Raw genomic sequence first — 19,763 nt, 5'->3', positions numbered from 1 at the left:
TGCCTCTGGCAGCTGCTTTGATATTTAATTCTCAGCCTAGAGACTGCTTTACCGGACCTTCTCTAAAGGGAGGGTAGAATTTGCAAGCCCATCTCCTTTTGTTTGTGACAGCAGGTAGGATAGCTTGTGAGGATCACACCTCTTCCTCAGACTCCTCCTGGAAATTAACCATTGTTCTGAGATGTTGCTACTCTGGCTTAGAAACTCTACAATAAAAAGACAGGCCCACAGTTACTGCAGAAGAAGGCTGACTCTTGTGTAAACAGGACACAAATAAAGCAACTAGATACAATGTTGTGCAATGGGAGGAGCCAGAGGACAGGAAAGAGGGGAGGAGCTAGAAAGCAGGAGGAGAAAGCACGAGGAGGGCAGAGCTGGAGGAGAGATCTTGGAGGACTTGGAGCATGAACCAGACCTAAGATTTCACAAAAAGCAAATATAATGTGGGAAATCTAAATGTTAGGAAACAGAGGGGTGGAGGCAGAGACTTGAGGCTTGCTGCTTGCACTGCTTGCTGCAGCAGCCTGCCTTTTGCTGTGGCTGTCGAGTCTGGACCTTTAAAAAAGTTTCCTGTGTGCTGTGTGTTTATTTAAATAATAATAATCCTCACTCCCGACTCAAGAACCGTTGGACTCTGCTGGCTGCTGGCTGGCTCCGGCAAGAGGCTCTCTGTGGTAGGCTGCTGTCCTGTTCCCTGTTCATGTGTATTATATTGTAGTACTTCAAGCTAAGTCAGTTTGGCTGTATTAACTATGTGGTAGACCGCAAAAACTGAAATATAAATGTCAACCTACTTATACTTTTTACTTATATATCTGCGCGTGTCTGTGTGCACTTGTGAGAATGTGCGTACACAAACGTGCACATACCCTTGAGGCTCCGGTGTCAGGTGCCAGAGCTAGAGTTACAGGGGTTCACAGGGGTCTGTGAAACAACCTGGGTAGGTTATGGGATCTGAACTGTGCTCCTGTTGATTAAGCAGCACATATCGTTAAACACTGAGCCATCTTGTCAGCTCCATAAATACTGCAACAAACTCTCCTTCCCACCAAAGAGTATTGTATGGACTGAAACTATGGCAAGATGTGGGTATTCAGTTGCTTTCTTTCTTTATGCATCGGTGATGGTTACCCTGCTCCCAGTTGTTTTTTGGGCACAGATTTCTCATAATCTTGATACATGACAACATTTCTGATGGTTAAATACAGAGATTTTTTCCACACATATGACACTCAGCCCTCTAATTAAGGATTTTATTTCTTTAATTTTTGAAATTATAATGATTACATTTCTCCCATCCTCCTCCCCCCTCCAAATCCTCCTGTATACTTCTTCCCATTCTCCTTCAAATTTGATGACATTTTGTTTTAGTAATAGGCATTATATGCATATATTTATACACCTATTCTTGACCAAAACCATCTCTGTATTATATATGTCAGGTGGTCAGTCCTGAAATCATAAGGGATTTTTAATGCTAGCCTCCTTTGCCTTGTTCTCCCTTGCCTACGCTTACCTTCCCATCCATTCCCTGCACGCTTTCTGCTGGCACACAGTCTTGTCTGTGTGCTATTTTGCCTGGAGCATTGCCTTTGAAGCTTTCTGGACTCCAGAATTCCCCCCAAGCCAAGAGAGCTTCTGCATGTTTTCATTCAATCTTCCTTTCTAATGGTCCCAGTGTCTGTAGAGGGCTCCCCTTGCCTCCCTTGCCTATTTCTCTATTTTCTATTTTGTTTTTCCTATTCAAATGGTACCACTCGGTTATCTTAGCCATCTGCTAAAGGGACACTTTTTATTGTTACTAGTCAACTTTCTGTTTATTAGCATAGTACATTTTGGCATGTTGAATACAATTTCTTCACCACTTTCAACTTTCAAAAAGAGAATAGCAAGACTTATGACAGCTTTTACCTCACTATAATCCTCTTAAGGACATCCACATAAAAATATAAATAATTTGGATATATTCAGGTATTACATATTTATACTGCTATTTATAAACTTCCTCTCATAAAAAGTTCTTTAAAAAAACCGAAGCCAAAAACAGCCACTTAGGCTTGAAGCAAGTATGAGTTTTAGCTTCTATTGTCAGAATTCCAACCCTTGCTTGCTGACTATTCTTTCTGTAACTATAATCCTCTTACTGAATTCTTAAAGTTACTAAAGAATTTAATTGAGTTCACTTCTGTGAGTTGAGTTGCTTCTCTGTGCAAGTTTCAACAAACTGACATAGAGAAATCTACTCATCTCTCTCACATTATGTCCCCTAGCACCTCCCACATCCCCCTTGTAGGTCTTTTGACTCTCCAAGATTGAGACATGACCAGTATTGACTTTTCTTGTTATGCTAATTATCTCTGTATGTTGGCAATCACAAACTGTTCTATTTATAGTAATATATGTATAGATAGGTAGATAATAAATAAATGGACAGATAGATGATAGATACGTACATACATATATACATGCATAGATAATAGTAATCTTACTATTTTGTAGACCTTAGAATTATTTTTTCCTAATTTGTTCACTGCTACAATGGAGATGAAACAATTATAAGCAATAGAGATGAAGACAGAGGGAGAGTGTAATGCATTTTAAATGACATGCTCAGGTCAGTTCTTGGCACATAATGTATGCTTAGCAGAAGTCACTTGTTTTTTTTTTATACAAGTTTTAGAAGAACTAGGTGTCATTTTTGCATATATAAAGCATTTCTGCAGCACTAACATTCTAATATAGAAATGAGTGTCTGAATTTCCATCTGTAATTATGATGTAAGTAGAGGCTTGCGTAGGGAGAGACTTTTGCTCAGTCAATGTCACTGCTGCACAGTAGCATCAGAAATGGTACTCTACCCCGTTTCTTACAGCAGCCTTGAGCTAAGCTATTGCACAGCATGATTGCTGACAGTCCATTAGTCTGGAAAAAAATTTAACATTTCAATATCAGGACTCACACCTATTGTAATGTGTTTTCAGAGAGATTATGATGGTGCATACATAGCCAAGCCAACATCACTACAGAAAAAATGGGAAAGAACAAAGGGAAAAACAATGCAGAGGAAGCAAGAGTCACTGCAGGCTGGCCTCAGGGTAATTAACTTGGTGACATCATGTTGTCCTTGTACCCTCTCAACCCAAACAATTGAATATGGGTCACAGTTGAGTCCACAGCGAAGATGGTGGGGCTAAAAACTGTAAAACTCAAGGGTCCCGGGTCTACCAGGATAACTGGTAAAACCCAATAGGAAGCTTTAAAAACAGAATTCAGAGAAGCGAAATCATTATTTCACATAGATTTCAAGTGTTTATGTAGAAACAATGAAATAAAAGTAAATCTCTCAATCCAAGAACAAAAATCTATTTTAAATTGTACTTTGAGTGGTAAGTCAGGTTCAAAGGCATCTTTGGTTACATGGATAGAATTTGGTAAATGTAATACATCTGTCGTATTTAGTGTCTACAGCATCCCAGTACATGGGGTTTCTAGAGCAGAATCAGTATTTTAGAATATCATAACGGACATTCTCTGCTCTTCTGAGCCTCCTTAAGAATTGATGCTGTATAGAAAAATGACTAACTAGCACTTTCATATTACCAAAAAAAAAGAAAAGAAAAGAAAAAGGGTCATAAGGTTTGTAAGTTGTATCTTGGGGCACTTGATCATGAAGATGTTTTGGCTGGTACCTATATAATATCTTGTAGTAACAATTCCTTCATCTGGTCCAACCTCACACTCCTCACATTTCAACCACCTCGCCACATACTTTTCTCATGATTAGGTTATTTATTTTGTTATTAAAATACATGCAAGTTGATGTGACACGATTAGCAGAAGACCAGGAAAAATTGTGTAATTAATATTTGTCTGATTATGTTTAGCGTGGGTTTTCTATAAGAATCATTTAAAACACCATTAGCCAGTTGTGGTAGCTACTGCTGTGGTGGCTTGAATGTGAATGACCTCAATTGGCTTGTATGTTTGCATAGTTGGTCCCCACGGGATGGCTGTTTGGGGGGATTAGGAGACATGGTCGACTTGCAGAAAGCGTCACTATGGCCAGGTAACGAAAAAGCTTCACGAGCTGTTCACCATCTCCACTGTTCTCCCTCTATCTCCTAACTGTGAAAAGATATGTTCCAGCTGCACGCCTTTGTGCCTTCATTCTGCCATCACAAACTTTAAACCTCTAAAATCGTAAGTCCACTGATGGGGGGGGGACCTCCTCCCCTTTCATCTGACCGTAGCTTATCAGGTATCTTCAGGGCTGGCTGCAAAGTCCTCCTCTGTGGCCTGGCAGGGCTGCTCCTCCCTTGGGGGGGGAGGTCAAAAAGCCAGCCACTGAGTTCCTGTCAGAAATAGTCCCTGCTCCCCTTCAGTGGACTTGGAAAGGGTCAGGGAGGAGATGAGGGAGAGAGGATAGGATTGGGAGGGAATGAGGGAGTGGGATACAGCTGGGATACAGAGTAAATAAAATGTAATTAATAATAATAAAAAAATAAAAATGGATGAAAAAAATTGAAAGTCCAATTAAACTTTCTATACATTGCTCATAGCACTTTACCACAGCAATAGAAAATTAATCCAGCCTCTTACTATACTCTATCTTGTGTGGAAGATTCTTTAATAATAGTTATCATTTGCATTATGTGTATTTATTGTAACTAATAATTATAAACTTCTTAGTTTTATAACATGTGAATTAGATTAATTTTTAATGGTTTTACATTTTAGTCAAGCTAGAGAGAATATTAATGAAAGAAGTAATCTGTTATAAAACTAATACTAATATAAATTCTGCAATATTTATAGGTTCATCATATTGTCAATCAAATAAGATCTTATATCAGTATTGTGTTATTCTATATTTTATGGCATTATTTCCTTCCAAAAATAAAACAATAGATTGACTAATTATCAAGCCTATTTCACAAATGTAAATGTACCAAGGGAATATGGCTAGGATATTGCAAGACTAGACTTAAAACCTGAATCTATTTAAAACTCTAATTTAGGAGATAATAATGTTTCCTAATAGCAATATTAGCCAGTAATTTTGATTAGTAATCATGTACTAGGAGTTGCTCTAAAAAGCTATATCCTGTAATCTGCAGCAAAATACAGTTTTGTATCTCATAAAGTAGTTATTATGTATATGTTACAAATGAAGAGAATAGATTAAAAAAAAACAATTTTACCAAAATATCTGTTCAAAATGACAGACATACCACTCTAGCTAGTATCTATAAGAAATTCAGATCCCATACTTATAACTGTAAGATAAAACCTGTTTATAAAATGAATCTATTGTACAACTTTTCATTTAGCTATTCCAGGATCTCCTACACTGCATTCAGTATTCATATATATCAGCTTCACTTCTCGGAACTTTGAAGCAGTTTTAGATACAGGAAAAGAACCCAACTCAAGTCCATAGTATTCAGAGTTGTGACCTTAAGCAAAATATTCCCTCTTTTCCTGTTTCTTCACTTAGCAAGCAAGAATAATAACACCTGACTTTCCATGAGTCACTGAATTATATCATGTCCCTTTCAAGCATGAAATAATGTACCACAGAGTGCTCAAAATATTAACAGCAATTACTTATGGTTTTTTAAATTACTACTGTTGTCTTTTATAAAAGAAAGTTTGCTTATATAAACAAAAAGAAACTCTAAAAATAAGTGCAATTAAAATAAAACAGCATTTCTAAATTCTGTTGCTAGCCAAGATTTCTGAACCTAAGAGTAATTTTCAGCTAAGAAGGGAGTTTTGCAAGTGTTACAGCCTGAGTTCTATTCACAAGATCAGAGAAAGGTACTAAAAAGAGAACTACTGCCTCACCATGTGAATCTACTTTTTTTATTTAAAGATAATTTATGTTTTAACTGGAGAAATAAATGAAAACACTACCTGCAACTTTAAAAGTTAAGGATAAACACTGTGTCAACAAAAATATCCTTTTTATTTTCTGGGAATGACATCATTCATTATAAGCATTTTTGGACAGTGTTTGTGTTCTAGAGAAAATGTTTCAATGGCATGGGAGTAATAAGTCATCAAGGGAACCAGAATAATGTAAATCAGAGAAAGCCAGATCCAGCCTGGTAAAGGGATGGCTGTGCTGTCTGCTCAGCAGATATAAGAGCTGTGTCACAATCTGAATAGAACGGAAAATGTTACAGCATGTTCATAGGCGACTAAGCCTTTTAAAACAACATAATTATGGAAGGCTGCTTTGGGAAGCTTTGCAAGAGCTGGGAATTTTCAGGTGAACAGATAAAGCAAGTCTTCCATTCAAGACTGCATTCCAAAGCTGAGTTTCAACAAAGGAGTCCATGCAAGCATCCCAGCTGCTCTGGATTTATCAAAGGCTTTCGGTGGCAACTTGCCATCGTTGTAGTAGTGGAAGGCACAGGTACAACCCTGGTTTATCCAGGATTAGGCGGAGATGATGAAGGTAAAAGTAGAGGGCGTGGCTGTCTACCTTGGCTCCTGTAAAGTTGTGTTACTCAGCACAGTACCTCACAGAACTCTTCTTGAATCCCAAATGGGAAGCAAAAGTGGTGCATCCTCCTTCGGCATGGTGCTTGAACACAGACTAAAACTGTACATATGTCATAGTTGCTAGCTTGATGCTTTGGTGAGACTCTTAACGGTGGGTGCAAGTGTGTCCTTAAATCTTTTGACCATCCTTGGTCCTCTTTTGCTCCTATTGGGTTGCCTTGTCCAGCTTCAGTATGAGAGCTTTGTCCCTGTCTTATTTTATCTTCTTTTGTCATGTTTGGCTCTTGTCTCCAGGAGGCCTGCTCTTTTCTGAAGGGAAGGGAGGGGGAGTATATTTGGGTGAAAAGGGACATAAGGGTGAGAGCTGTAAAGAATGGAGGTTGGAGAAACTGTAGTCATGATGAATGAAAGAGGAATCTACTTTCAATTAAAAAAATTAAAAGTAAAATTGCTCATGTCCTTCTCAGAAGGTAGGGGGTCCTCGTTCCACCATGGGATACAGGGGATACACATGAGGCTTAGTCGCTTCCTCAAGAGCTAAGGACTGTTAATACTTGCTAGAGAAGCATGTGTCATTTTCTCTAAATCAAAAGTCCCTGAAAGAAGCCAAAGGCTCCGATTATATCCTGTCAAGACCTGTCTTTTATAAGTCAAAAGAGAAAGAAAAAAATTGCATCTCTCATTAAATATAAAACATAAGCTGGTGCTCATTATGGAGGCAGCCATGGCATTGTCCTTGCTCCTTAGAAACGTATTTGAAAGTCTTTATTTGTAGATTAAAGGATATGATACATTTTATTTTCTTTAAAAATATTCCTATAGGAAGAAATAAAACCACCGAATCAGGGCATAAAATGATGGGAGAAATTCCCATGAAAGTTTATTCCATGTTCTCTCTGTTTTTTATATTAATTATATTTTATTCACTTTGTATCCCAGCTGTAGCCCCCTTCCTTATCCCCTCCCAATTCCACCCTCCCTACCTCATCTCCTCCCATGCCCCTCCCCAAGTCCACTGATAGGAGAGGTCCTCCTCCCTTTCCCTCTGACCCTAGCCTATCAGGTCTCATCAGAAGTATCTTCATTTTCTTCCTCTGTGGCCTGGTAAGGCTGCCCCCTCTCCCAAGGGAGGTGATCAAAGAGCCAGCCACTGAGTTCATGTCAGAGACAGTCCCTGTTCCCCTTACTATGGAACCTACTTGGATACTGAACTGCCATGGGTTATATCTGTGCAGGGGTTCTAGGTTATCTCCATGAATGGTCCTTGGTTGGAGTATCAGTCTCAGAAAAGACCCCTGTGCCCATATTTCTTGGTTGTGTTGATCTCCTTGTGAGCTCCTGTCTCCTCCAGGTTTTTCTATGTCCTGTTCTTTCATTTCCTGCCTTCTGCCCAAAGTTTGGCTATGAGTCTCAGCATCTGCTTTGATACTCTGCTGATTAAAGTCTTTCAGAGGCACTCTGTGGTAGGCTCCATTCCTGTTCCTGTTTTCTCCCTCTTCTGATGTCCATCCTGTTTTCTTTTCTGAGTAAGGATTGATCATCTTACCCAGGGTCCTCCTTCTTTCTTAGCTTCCCTAGGCGTACAGATTTCAGTATGTTTATCCTATATTATATGTCTAATATCCACTTATAAGTGAGTATATACCATGTGTGTCTTTCTCCTTCTGGGATACCTCACTCAGGATGATCTTTTCTTTAGAATTTATATTACTCCCAAAACTTTTTTTTGGTTGGCTTCAGTTTGAGATTATACTTATTACAGATTGTGTCAATCAGAAGACCCACCAAGGCACCTAAATATCAGAATAATCATTCTTAGAATATTCTAAATGATCTAATCAATTACCTCATTTGTTTTATTTTGTCATACCAGGAATAGACTTTCTGACAGCTGTGAAATGAAAGTTGGCCTCAACAGCCACAAACATAGTCCTAAGCTTTATACAGTCTAAGAAATCCTCCAAATAACAACAGCTTTCTAGGCACCAAAGGCTTTCCTTAATTGTTCACTGAAAAACAGGTGGGTTAAACCTTTTTCATTTGCTAAGACACACTTTGATTGTTCATGATTGCTATTAATTTATATTAGTTGAATAAATGATTGCTAATACATTCATTTATTCAACAATGAGTTCAGCAAAATGTTACTGAAAGCTTCTTAGAAGAGAATATTAAATTGAATGAGGTCCCATAGCCCCAATATGCTTAGTCATGTAAGCTAAAATAGGGTATCATGGGTAGGTGTGCCAGCACTGGAGTGAGACCAACCTGGTCTGGTGTACTCTTAAACTAGATGTACTATTTCTCCAGAGAGGGGAAAAAGTCTCTGTCTTTATATTTCTTCAGCAATGTTCCTTTTCAGAAAATCATTTAAAATGGGTAAATGACTTGTAAAATTTGTGTCAGAATATGGAAATCAGTATTATTATTTAAGCCATATAAATAAACTCTACAGCTGACCATATATGAGCATATATGCCAATACCTTTTGCGGTTTCTGTTAGCATCACCAAATTTCCTTATTTTCGTTTGGTGAACGCGAAGTTTCTCTAAGGAAGTGACAACAGAGCCAAGGAGAAGGCCATTGCTGACGCAACAGTTTATGCTAAGATTCTCTGAAGTGGCCATGACTGCAACAAGCAAGAGAAATGGAATAAAAGATACCAACTGGGGCAAGGTAACATGGAAAGTCTGTAGGGGTAGATGGACGGGAGTTGCGACGGGTTTTCTATGCCATTGTGACCCATGGGTACAGACTGCCCATTGAAAAGTCTTAATAAGAATGATGGAAGTTGTTGATTTTTGAGACATCCGTGCTTTCTATGGAAGCTGGCTTGGAGTAGAACAGGGCACTCATCACAGGTCTAAAGGGAAGAAAGTGCCCATGGGCCAATATTAAGAAGAATAGAGATAAATGTAGTTCTGAATAACATTTCCAAAGTAAGTCAATAAAACACCGCAGTGATCATAATAGATCACGCCAGTTCCCAAAAGCCCCCTTTCACAACTTCCTCTATTTCCCTGTGCACTACTGACTCTAAACTCCACTCCCAAGTCTGGTTGACTTCATCCCTAAACCTCTGTGTCTTTGCTCCCTTCTTACAAACATCACCATCTTATCCATGAATTATTTAATTAGCTCTTTGATTTACTGATGGTAATTAATCTCCAGAATATACTTCCATAGTATATCATAATGATACTACTGCATGTAAGGGAAAAACATTTTTTTCAATAGAGTCTCACTGTGCATGCAAGCACATTTAAGGGCAGTCCCAATGTCCAGCAGGAGAAGCCAGCACAAAATGAGCTCAGTGGTGGTTTGGGAGGGTTTTGTTTTGTTTTTACTTTTTTGTTTTTGTTTGTTTGTTTTGTCTCATAATGTTTTGTGCAGACTTTTTTTCCTATAGGTCTTCTGCTTATATATGTTTCAGATTTTTTTTTTTTTTTAGGAATTGATTTATAGTTTATTTCTCACAAGTAATTTATTTTTTTTTCTTTTTTTTAAATTTTTTATTAATTACACTTTATTCATTTTGTATCCCCCCATGAGCCCCTCCCTCCTCCCCTCCCGATCCCACCTTCCCTCCCCTTTCTGCATGCATGTCACTCCCCAAGTCCACTGATAGGGGAGGTTCTCCTCTTCTTTCTGATCTTAGTCTATCAGTTCTCATCAAAAGTGGCTGCATTGTCCTCTACCGTGGCCTGGTAAGGCTGCTCCCCCCTCAGGGGGAGGTGACCGAGGAGCAGGCCAATCAGATTATGTCAGAGGCAGTCCCTCTTCCCATTACTAGGTAACCCACTTGGACACTGAACTGCCATGGGCTACACCTGTGCAGGAGTTCTAGGTTATCTCCACGAATAGTCCTTGGTTTGAGTATGAGTCTCTGGGAAGTTCCCTGTGTTCAAATTATCTTGTTCTGTTGCTCTCTTGTGGAGTTCCCATCCCCTCCAGCTCTTACTATTTCCCACTTCTTACATAAAATTCCATTCAACTGATGGCCCATCAGTTGGCCATCAGGCTCAGCATCTGCTTTGACAGTCTATACTGCAGAAGCTTTCAGAGGCCCTCTGTGGCAGGTTTCAAGGTTGTTTCCTGTTTTCTTCTGGCTTTCAGAGGCCCTCTGTAGCAGGTTCCAAGGTTGTTTCCTATTTTCTCTTTCTTCTGATGTCCATCCTCTTTGCCTTTCAGGATGGGGATTGAACATTTTAGTTAGGGTCCTCTCTTTTGCTTAGTTTGTTTAGATGCACAGATTTTAGTGGGTTAATTTATATTGTATGTTTATATGAGTGAGTATATACCATGCATGTCTTTTTGCTTCTGGGACAACTCACTCAGGATGACCCTTTCCAGGTCCCACCATTTACCTGCAAATTTCATGATTTCCTTATTTTTCATTGCTGAGTAATACTCCATTGTATAGATGTACCACAATTTTTGCATCCATTCTTCAGTTGAGGGGCATCTGGGTTGTTTCCAGCTTCTCGCTATTACAAATAAAGCTGCTACAAACATGGTTGAGCAAATGTCCTTTTTGGGTACTTGAGCCTCTTTTGGGTATATGCCTAGGAGTGGTATGGCTGGATCTTGAGGAAGCGCTATTCCTAGTTGTCTGAGAAAGCGCCAGATTGATTTCCAGAGTGGTTGTACCAGTTTACATTCCCACCAGCAGTGGAGAAGGGTTCCCCTTTCTCCACAACCTCTCCAGCATGTGTTGTCCCTTGAGTTTTTCATCTTGGCCATTCTGATGGGTGTAAGGTGAAATCTCAGGGTTGTTTTGATTTGCATTTCCCTAATGGCTAATGAGGTTGAGCATTTCTTTAAGTGCTTCTCTGCCATTCGATATTCCTCTGCAGAGAATTCTCTCTTTAGCTCTGTTCCCCATTTTTTAAGTGGATTACTTGGTTTGTTGCTTTTCAGCTTGTTTAGTTCTTTATATATATTGGATATGAGTCCTCTGTCAGATAAAGGGTTGGTGATGATTCTTTCCCAATCTGTAGGCAGTCGCTTTGTTTTGATGACGGTGTCCTTTGTTTTACAGAAGCTTTTCAATTTCATGAGGTCCCATTTATTGATTGTTGCTCTTAGAGCCTGTGCTGTTGGTGTTCTGTTCAGGAAGTTTTCTCCTGTACCAATGAGTTCTAGGGTATTCCCTACTTTTTTTTTCTAGCCGATTTAATGTGTCTGGTTTTATGTTGAGGTCTTTGATAATCTCCCTAGATGCTGAAAAAGCATTTGACAAAATCCAACATCCATTCATGTTTAAAGTACTGGAGAGATCAGGGATACAAGGCACATATCTAAACATAGTAAAGGCGATATACAGCAAGCCTATAGCCAACATCAAACTGAATGGAGAGAAACTTAAAGCAATCCCACTGAAATCAGGGACAAGACAAGGCTTCCCACTGTCTCCATATCTCTTCAACATAGTGCTGGAAGTCCTTGCTAGAGCAATAAGACAGTCGAAGGAGATCAAGGGGATACAGATGGGAAAGGAAGAAGTCAAATTATCATTATTTGCAGATGATATGATAGTATATGAGTGACCCCAAAAATTCTTACCAGGGAACTCCTACAGCTGATAAACACCTTCAGCAAAGTGGCCGGATACAAAATTAACTCAAAAAAATCAGTAGCACTTCCTCTATACAAAAGACAAAAGGGCTGAGAAAGAAATTAGAGAAACAACACCATTCACAATAGCCACAAATGACATAAAGTACCTTGGTGTAACCCTAACCAAGCAAGTCAAAGACTTGTATGAAAAAAATTTCAAATCTCTGAAGAAAGAATTAGAGGAAGATATGAGAAGATGGAAAGATCTCCCATGCTCATGGCTTGGCAGGATTAACATAGTAAAAATGGCCATCTTACCAAAAGCAATCTACAGATTTAATGCAATTCCCATCAAATTGCCAACACAATTCTTTACAGACCTGGAAAGAAAAATTCTCAACTTCATATGGAATAACAAGAAACCGAGAATTTCTAAAACAATCCTCTACAGTAAAAGATCTTCTGGAGGTATCTCCATCCCTGATCTCAAGCTGTACTATAGAGCAACAGTTATAAAAACTGCATGGTACTGGCATAGAAACAGAATGGTGGATCAATGGAATCGAACAGAAGACCCAGAAATAAACCCACACACTTACGGACACCTGATTTTTGACAAAGATGCCAAAACCATACAATGGAAAAAAAGATAGCATCTTCAACAAATGGTGCTGGTCCAACTGGATGTCTACATGTAGAAAAATGAAAATAGATCCATACTTATCACCCTGCACAAAACTGAAGTCCAAGTGGATCAGATTTGTTTTTATAGGTTTGTACTCACGAAAATCTGTGTCTACGTGTGTTTCTTGTGCTTTTTCTATTTTCTAACAAGAGTAAACCAAAAAGGAGTGAATTTAGGTGCATGTGGAGGCAGGGGTATCTGGTAGGAGTTGGGAGTATAACACAATAATCAGAATATATTGTATAAAAGTAGAATCTATTCTCAATTTAAAAACATAAAAGGGTTTGAAACTTATTTTATATACTGAATTTGAAATTTTCTTAAAAGCCAAGACACTGACCTTCATTCTCAGAATATTTTAACTCTATAATATATTTTTTGTATTAGAATATTATGATTGACTTATATTTTGTCTGACTTGTCTATCTAAAGAATGGAAATGCACATAGCCTCAGGGGATGAGGATATGCTCAGTCCTGATGTGACTTGACGTGCTGAGGAGGGTGGATAAGGGAGGACCCCCTTCTCTCTTCCTCCTTCTTTGGAGGAAAAGGGAAAAGAGAAAGGGGAAGGAGGAGAATGGAGTGGGGGATTGAGGATAAAAGAGGGAGGGGACACCCTTGGAATGCAAAGCAAATAAACTGAAATATATTTTTAAAAAAGGAAATATAAATGGTGGTGAGAGTCACAAAAAAGATAACTGGTTAAATTAATAAACATTGTTTCTACTTATTAAATGAAGTATCCAGTATCTGACTTAGCTATTCAGCCTTCTGAGCAGAGAAATCTTCTGTGGGGACAGAAGTTAAAGAAGAAGTGATGGAAAATAGGAACATGAAGGGAAGAAAGGGAAAAAAGAAAAAAAGGAAGGAAAGGCTAAAGAGAAAGAAGGCTGAAAAGGAGAAGGAAGGAAAAATCTCTTCTGATTAAATAGGTAGCAAAGTATTTTCCAAAGTGGAATACAGAATCCTTTGCTGATTACATCAGCGTTTTTCATATCTCTCCTTTGCATCTGTTAGTGGCTCACATACAACTGTGTCTACGTTTGAAGATCATGCTGATAGGTTACAGGCAAGCAGGACCATAACAGGATCCCTGTCAAGGGAAAGTCAACTTGAATCAGAATTAGGAAGCTAAAAAGGTAAAGTTTAGCTTACAGCTAAAAAATTTTTAAGTAATATTTATTTTTATTATTATATTCTTATCACTTAAAACAATTTGTCATATTCTATTTTTCCTAAAGTCCCTCCAGATCCTCCCCCATTTCTACTCACACAACTTTAAGTTCTTTCTCAAAAAACAAAAAACAAAAAGAAACAGGAGCAAAAAAAGCCAAAACCCAGTACAACAAAACTTACTAAAACCAAGGAAACATAAAACCACATCCAAAAATAGAAACAAAAAATACCACCAAACTGTAACCAAAGAAACACACATACACAAAAAGGGTAGTCAAATTATATGTTGGTCATCTACTCCTGAGCATGAGGCTTGTCCTGGCCTGGTTGATACATCCAGAGTCACTCTATTGGAGAAAACTGATTTTCCTTTCCCAGAAGGTGTATGTAAAAGTTCAGTTGTTAACTTTTACCCTAGTGGCTAGGTTTTCATTCATTTCATTTCTTCTACCTCAGAACCCTCTAATTTATTTAATTGAGATTACTTTAGTGGTTTAGGTTCTTAGAAAACAATATATTTTAAGTCCTTCTTAGCAGGGTAAGGAGAAGGCAACGAAAGTCTAAAAATAAGAGGAAGAAAGTGATACTGCTTATAAGCCAACTTCCTTCCTTTAACACGGTGGTGGAAGGGCAAATACCATTTTCTTTTTTAAACTAGAAGGGACATGACAGTGTGTCATGAGTTAGTTCGCATGGGGCTTTTTGTTGATTTGTTTGTTTGTCTTAAGGAAGTTCTGTCTCAGCAGAACTTGGGTCAGCTTGCTTACGTAAGTCCGCCATTGGGAACCCCAGCCTCAGGTAGACTCAGCCGTAAGATTGGAGTCCTTACCATATTCAAAGCAAAACCACCAAACAGGTGAGAGAGGTACAAGCAGTCACAGCCCAAACTGACGACAAAACCAAATGTCATGTAGCCGGCCATCTGCGTGATTTCAGAACACATGTTCTGACACCAAACATTCTAACCACTTCCTTCCACTTAAAACTCTATTTTTTTAAAGGTGCTTTCCTTCTTCCAGCATACACATGCATGTAACATCAAAGACTTTTCTTGAACATTTCTGAAAAGAGCTGTTTAAGGAACAACTTAAAATGAGTTGTTGGAAAACAGCTGTCTTTGGAGGCCACCTATTTTCACAGGTGCTGCTGACATGCCCACTGTCAGAAGGGTGTCTTAGTTGCCTAGTGCCACTGAGACCCTCCTGATGATTCTTCCAAACTGCATCTGTACTTCTTAGCCACCATATGAACATGATCCATGATGATTTCCTTCAAGGCATTAGAGAGTCCAGGTATTCAGTGTTTTCCTTACTTCATCTGCTGCTCTCCTGGGAACACAGGCAGAGAGGCTTCCTGTCACGTGTGGCTGCTCCTCAGCCCAGAGGTTGGCTCACTGCTGATCTTCAGTGACCATCCTGCTTCAACACGTATGCCACCAATGTCGTTTCTTCCCTCCTTGACCTTCCTCACTTTCTCCTCTCACCTTTACTGTCTACATTATAAGCTGTATTTGTTAACACACTCGTGAAATAAGCATTGGTTTACCGTCTAACCTGAGCCAAGCACTATCCTGCATCCTTGTTAGTGAATAATGAAGGAAGAGAACAAAGCTCCTCAAAGGGGAGGAGCATACTTACACTCTTGCTGTGGGAAGGGGGGTGTTCTGGCAACATACCTAAAACAAGACTCCAGAGCTTTAGAGCTTCGACACTTTTGTTTAACTTTAAACAAAGTTAAAGCAGGTTAAGGAGGCTCTAGAGTGTTAGGTTGAGAGGGAAGAAATATATTTCCTGTTAAACAGATTCAGAGGAGGCTTTAGAGAGAAAATGAAATTTGACCACCACCCCCAAAAGTGAAGATGGAGGTATTGACATGTACTTAGATATTAGGAGGGCCATTCAGGACAGAGCAATTGCTAACACAGAGATTTAAGTGAGGAGACTGTGAGGAGTCCTATAGAAGCAGGAACAGGACAGCGGTGGCGCTGAACAGTGAAGGGTAGGATTGCAAGGACCTGGAATGGATGGGAGTGTAGGTCACATGGAGACTTTCCATGTTGTTGTTCCTAGGAGCAGTGTGTGCTTTCTGAACTCACGATCCTCCAGTCTCCATGGTAACAGCTATGGTTAAAATACTAATTGGGAGTTTCCAGAAATTCATAATTCATAAATCTTACAGAACTTTTTTAAAGTCACCAATTGCTCCATTTTATTGTTAAATGTGGTTATTACTATCTTACTCTGCCTGATTTATAAACTAAACTTTATCAAAGCTATGTGTACATTAAAAAATCCATTCCCTTGGGTTTGAGTATTTTCTAGCACCTACTGGGAATCTTGGAACACATTTCCTGCACATGAATGGAGCCCATGCTCTGATGGAAAGCAAAATCATTGGAAGGTTTGGAGGAGACATGATCTGAATGATGCTTTAGAGATATCTCTGCCCTCTAAATCACTGATTATCAATCTTCCCAACGGTGTGATGCTTTAACACTGTTCTTCATGTTGTAGTGACTCTCAGCCATAAGATTATTTTCATAACCAGAATTTTGCTACTGTTATGAGTTATAATGCCCTTACCTGATATGGAGGATATGTGACCTCTGTGAAAGGGTTGTTCAACCCCCAAAGATGTCATAACCCACAGCTTGAGAAGTGATGCTCTAACTGAAAGCTGGACCACAGAGAGGCAAGGAGAAGGTTTGCACTGTGATCAGTATTCTTCTCTGTTATCTTGGATGAATTTGTGATTGCTTAGGAAACACACCTCTGGTATCTACAAGGGTGTGTACATCGAGTTAGAGCAGGAAGTGGGAAGGGAAGACTCACTCTGATTGTGAGCTGCAAAATTCCATGCAACAGGGGTCCAGATTGATTTAAAAGGTAAAAGGCAGAAGGAAAGCTGAGCCCCAGCATTTGTTTTTCTCTGATGCCCGAAACACATCAGTGTAAGAAGACTCCAATGCTGTGCCAGTAAACCGCTATTGTCAGCAAGCCTTCCTGTTGTGATGAGCTCTGGCCTCTAACTGTGAACCAGAACAAGTGCTTTTCCTTAACTTGCTTCGCACAATGTATTTGGCTACAATAACAAGAAAAGTAAACATTACACTATCAATATGGGATCACTATTGTATGTTAGGCCCTTAGCATACAAAATGTGGTTTTTGAAGGAGTTAATGTATGAATGATCAAAATATGGAGGTTGAAGGTATGAGATAATCTCACAAGCAGGAAGTAGCAAGTAAAGTTTTCTCACATTTTGAGGAGCCTTTCAGGATATTAACTGCTTTCATTGACCACTTGTGTGCAAATATGTGTGACTATACACACATAGCACATAGTCACTGCTTGATGACACACTATGAATTTGAGATGCCTATTTTTCAAATATTCTCAGTTTTGAACTCATGAGCGTAAAATACATGCAGAACATATTTACCCTGTAACAATCGCCTATCCCTCTAGACCTTCCCAATGTGCTAGGGTGGACTTGCTTGCTCTGAAGGTGGGTATGTTTTAATCTAGGACCATATAGGAGGAGAAAATGTTCAAATTATTTGTTCCAAATGGCACTGAACATTTCAGCTCCTTGTACTTATGGAAATTAAGCCACAGCTTTTATTCTGTTAAGTGTTTACTATTTGCCTGCTGTGGGTCCTTCTATTTACTGGAAAGTGACACTGTAATACTGCTAAGCTGAGTTAGGGGTTTTTATTAATTCTAAACTTTGTGGAAGACGTCTGTTATCACAAGATGAAGGTCATGGTTTCAGTTCTTGTTTAGGGATAACACTGGTTATAAAAGAGAAGAAAACCTTTCTCTGCTACAGATTCTTCCTCAGCCCTGAGGAACTTATTTGCAAAGACTTCGTGTATAAGTTTTGGCCAAGAGTGTGAATCTGGAAAGCCCTACACAAACCCATCTGGGAGGAAAGGAAAGTACAGATGGCATATTGATAGTCAATTCGTCTATGAAAAGCAATGGATATTTAAGACTTTCTATCTTTAACACGATGATGTAGTTTCAAGATGATAAGTTTAAAGGCTAGATAATTTTAAGACTTGTAGGAATGACCTAATTGATCTAATCATGCATAAACATTCTCTGAATTTGTGTATCTATCAGACACTGTTCAGCAAAATTGAGCAGAAAACCTTACAAGTTTGTATTGTCAATCATGTCTTTCCAACAGGAGAAACGAAGTCCTCGAAGAAAGATATCTTCTCCTGAATGAGGCCAAAAGAGGAGGGGGGGTGAAGGAGAAAAGATAGGTGGGGGAGAAGGAAGAATGAAAGAAAGAAAGAGAGAGGGGAAAGGACAGAAGGAGGAAGAGAAGGAAGGAGGGAGAGAGGGAGATTCAAAAATATTCAGAAGGTAATTTCCAACAGGTTTATGTTCATTTAGAGAATATTAGTGTGCTCTTCAGTTGGAACTATGTCTTTTCCAGCCAAGTGCTTTTCATCAACTTTCTAGTACCAGGTCTTTATTCCTTCCTAAGGCGTGGGCTTCACGTGAAATCACATAGCCTTTGGTTGATTATCTCCAAAACAGTGGGAGTATTGGCACTACTGAACCAGTAGACACCTTGCCTGGCAGGTCAATATTGCAGTAAATGTGTGGCTGAGTGAGGCCATTGATGAATTTACTTTTAAAGCAACCTGAATAACACCTTCCAGCACTATGAATGCTAGCTGGCAGAAGGAGAGAGAGAGAGAGAGAGAGAGAGAGAGAGAGAGAGAGAGAGAGACCTTTCTGGGTCTTAGAGGTATTTTGCATCTGATGGGGTTTTGCTTAAAAGCCCATGGCTTCTTGGAGCAGAATTTGCCACTCATATAGGAAAGGTACTTCAATTTCAACCTTTTAAAAACTTAGCATCTAAATGTATAAAGCAAACAACCTAGATGTCTCTCACCTGAAGAACAGATGCAGAAATTCTGGTACATTTACACAATGGAATACTACTCAGCAATTATAAACAAGGAAATCATGAAAATTTCAGGCAAATGGTGGGAACTAGAAAAGATCATCCTGAGTGAGGTAACTCAGAAGCAGAAAGACACATATGGTATATACTCACTTATAAGTGGATAATAGCCATGTAATATAGTATAAACATTCTAAAATCTATAGTCCTAAAGAAGCTAAACAACAAGGAGGATCCTAAGGAAGAGGCTGAAACCTCACTCAGAAGGGTAAACAGGACAGACATCTGAAGTAGAAGAAAAGGAACAGGACAGGAGCCTTCCACAGGGGGCCTCTGAAGGACTCAACACATCAGGGTATGGAAGGAGATACTGCAACTCACTTTGAGCAGAGTGTAGGAAACCTTATGAAAGAGGACCTGGAGGGGACAGGAACTGCACAAGGAGACCAACAGAGCCAAAAAAAAAAAAAAAAAAAAACCCACAAACAAACCTGGACCCAGGGGGTCCTGCAGAGATCAACACTCCAAGGACCATGCATGGAGAGGACCTATAGATCCTCTGCTCTATTTCCAAGTGCGTTCCCTAGTAAGAGGGGCAGGGGTTGTCTCTGTCATGAACTCAGTGGCCAGCTCTTTCATCACCTCTCCCTTGGGGGTGGGGGTGTTGCAGCCTTGCAAGACCACAGAGGAAGATGATGCAGCTAGCTAGCCCTGATAAGAATTGATAGGCTCGAGTCAGATAGAAGGGGAGGAGGTCTTCCCCTATCAGTGGAATAGGGAAGGGACAAAGGAGAAGAAAAGGGAGGGTGGGTGGGACTGTGAGGAGATGGAGGGGGTTTCATCTGGGAAACAAAGTAAAAAGAAAGAAAGAAAGAAAGAAAGAAAGAAAGAAAGAAAGAAAGAA

The 19,763-nt window shown here is 39.3% G+C and overlaps 1 protein-coding gene across 1 annotated transcript in view; it reads right to left on the bottom strand.

The window, feature by feature from the left end:
- Positions 1–19,763, bottom strand: part of Dthd1 (death domain containing 1) — a 55,203-nt gene that overhangs the window by 8,141 nt on the left and 27,299 nt on the right. Inside the window, exon 9 of the mRNA XM_055623806.1 lies at positions 18,684–18,779. Coding sequence (XP_055479781.1) covers positions 18,684–18,779 — 96 coding nt within the window. The remainder of the gene's footprint in view (positions 1–18,683; positions 18,780–19,763) is intronic.

This window comes from Psammomys obesus, unplaced genomic scaffold (assembly GCF_907164565.1).
Source record: "Psammomys obesus unplaced genomic scaffold, mPsaObe1.curated_primary_1811, whole genome shotgun sequence".
In the NCBI taxonomy this organism is placed as follows: domain Eukaryota; kingdom Metazoa; phylum Chordata; class Mammalia; order Rodentia; family Muridae; genus Psammomys; species Psammomys obesus.
Note: the sequence above shows the minus strand (reverse complement) of the source record. Positions and strands in the feature narration are given on the sequence as shown.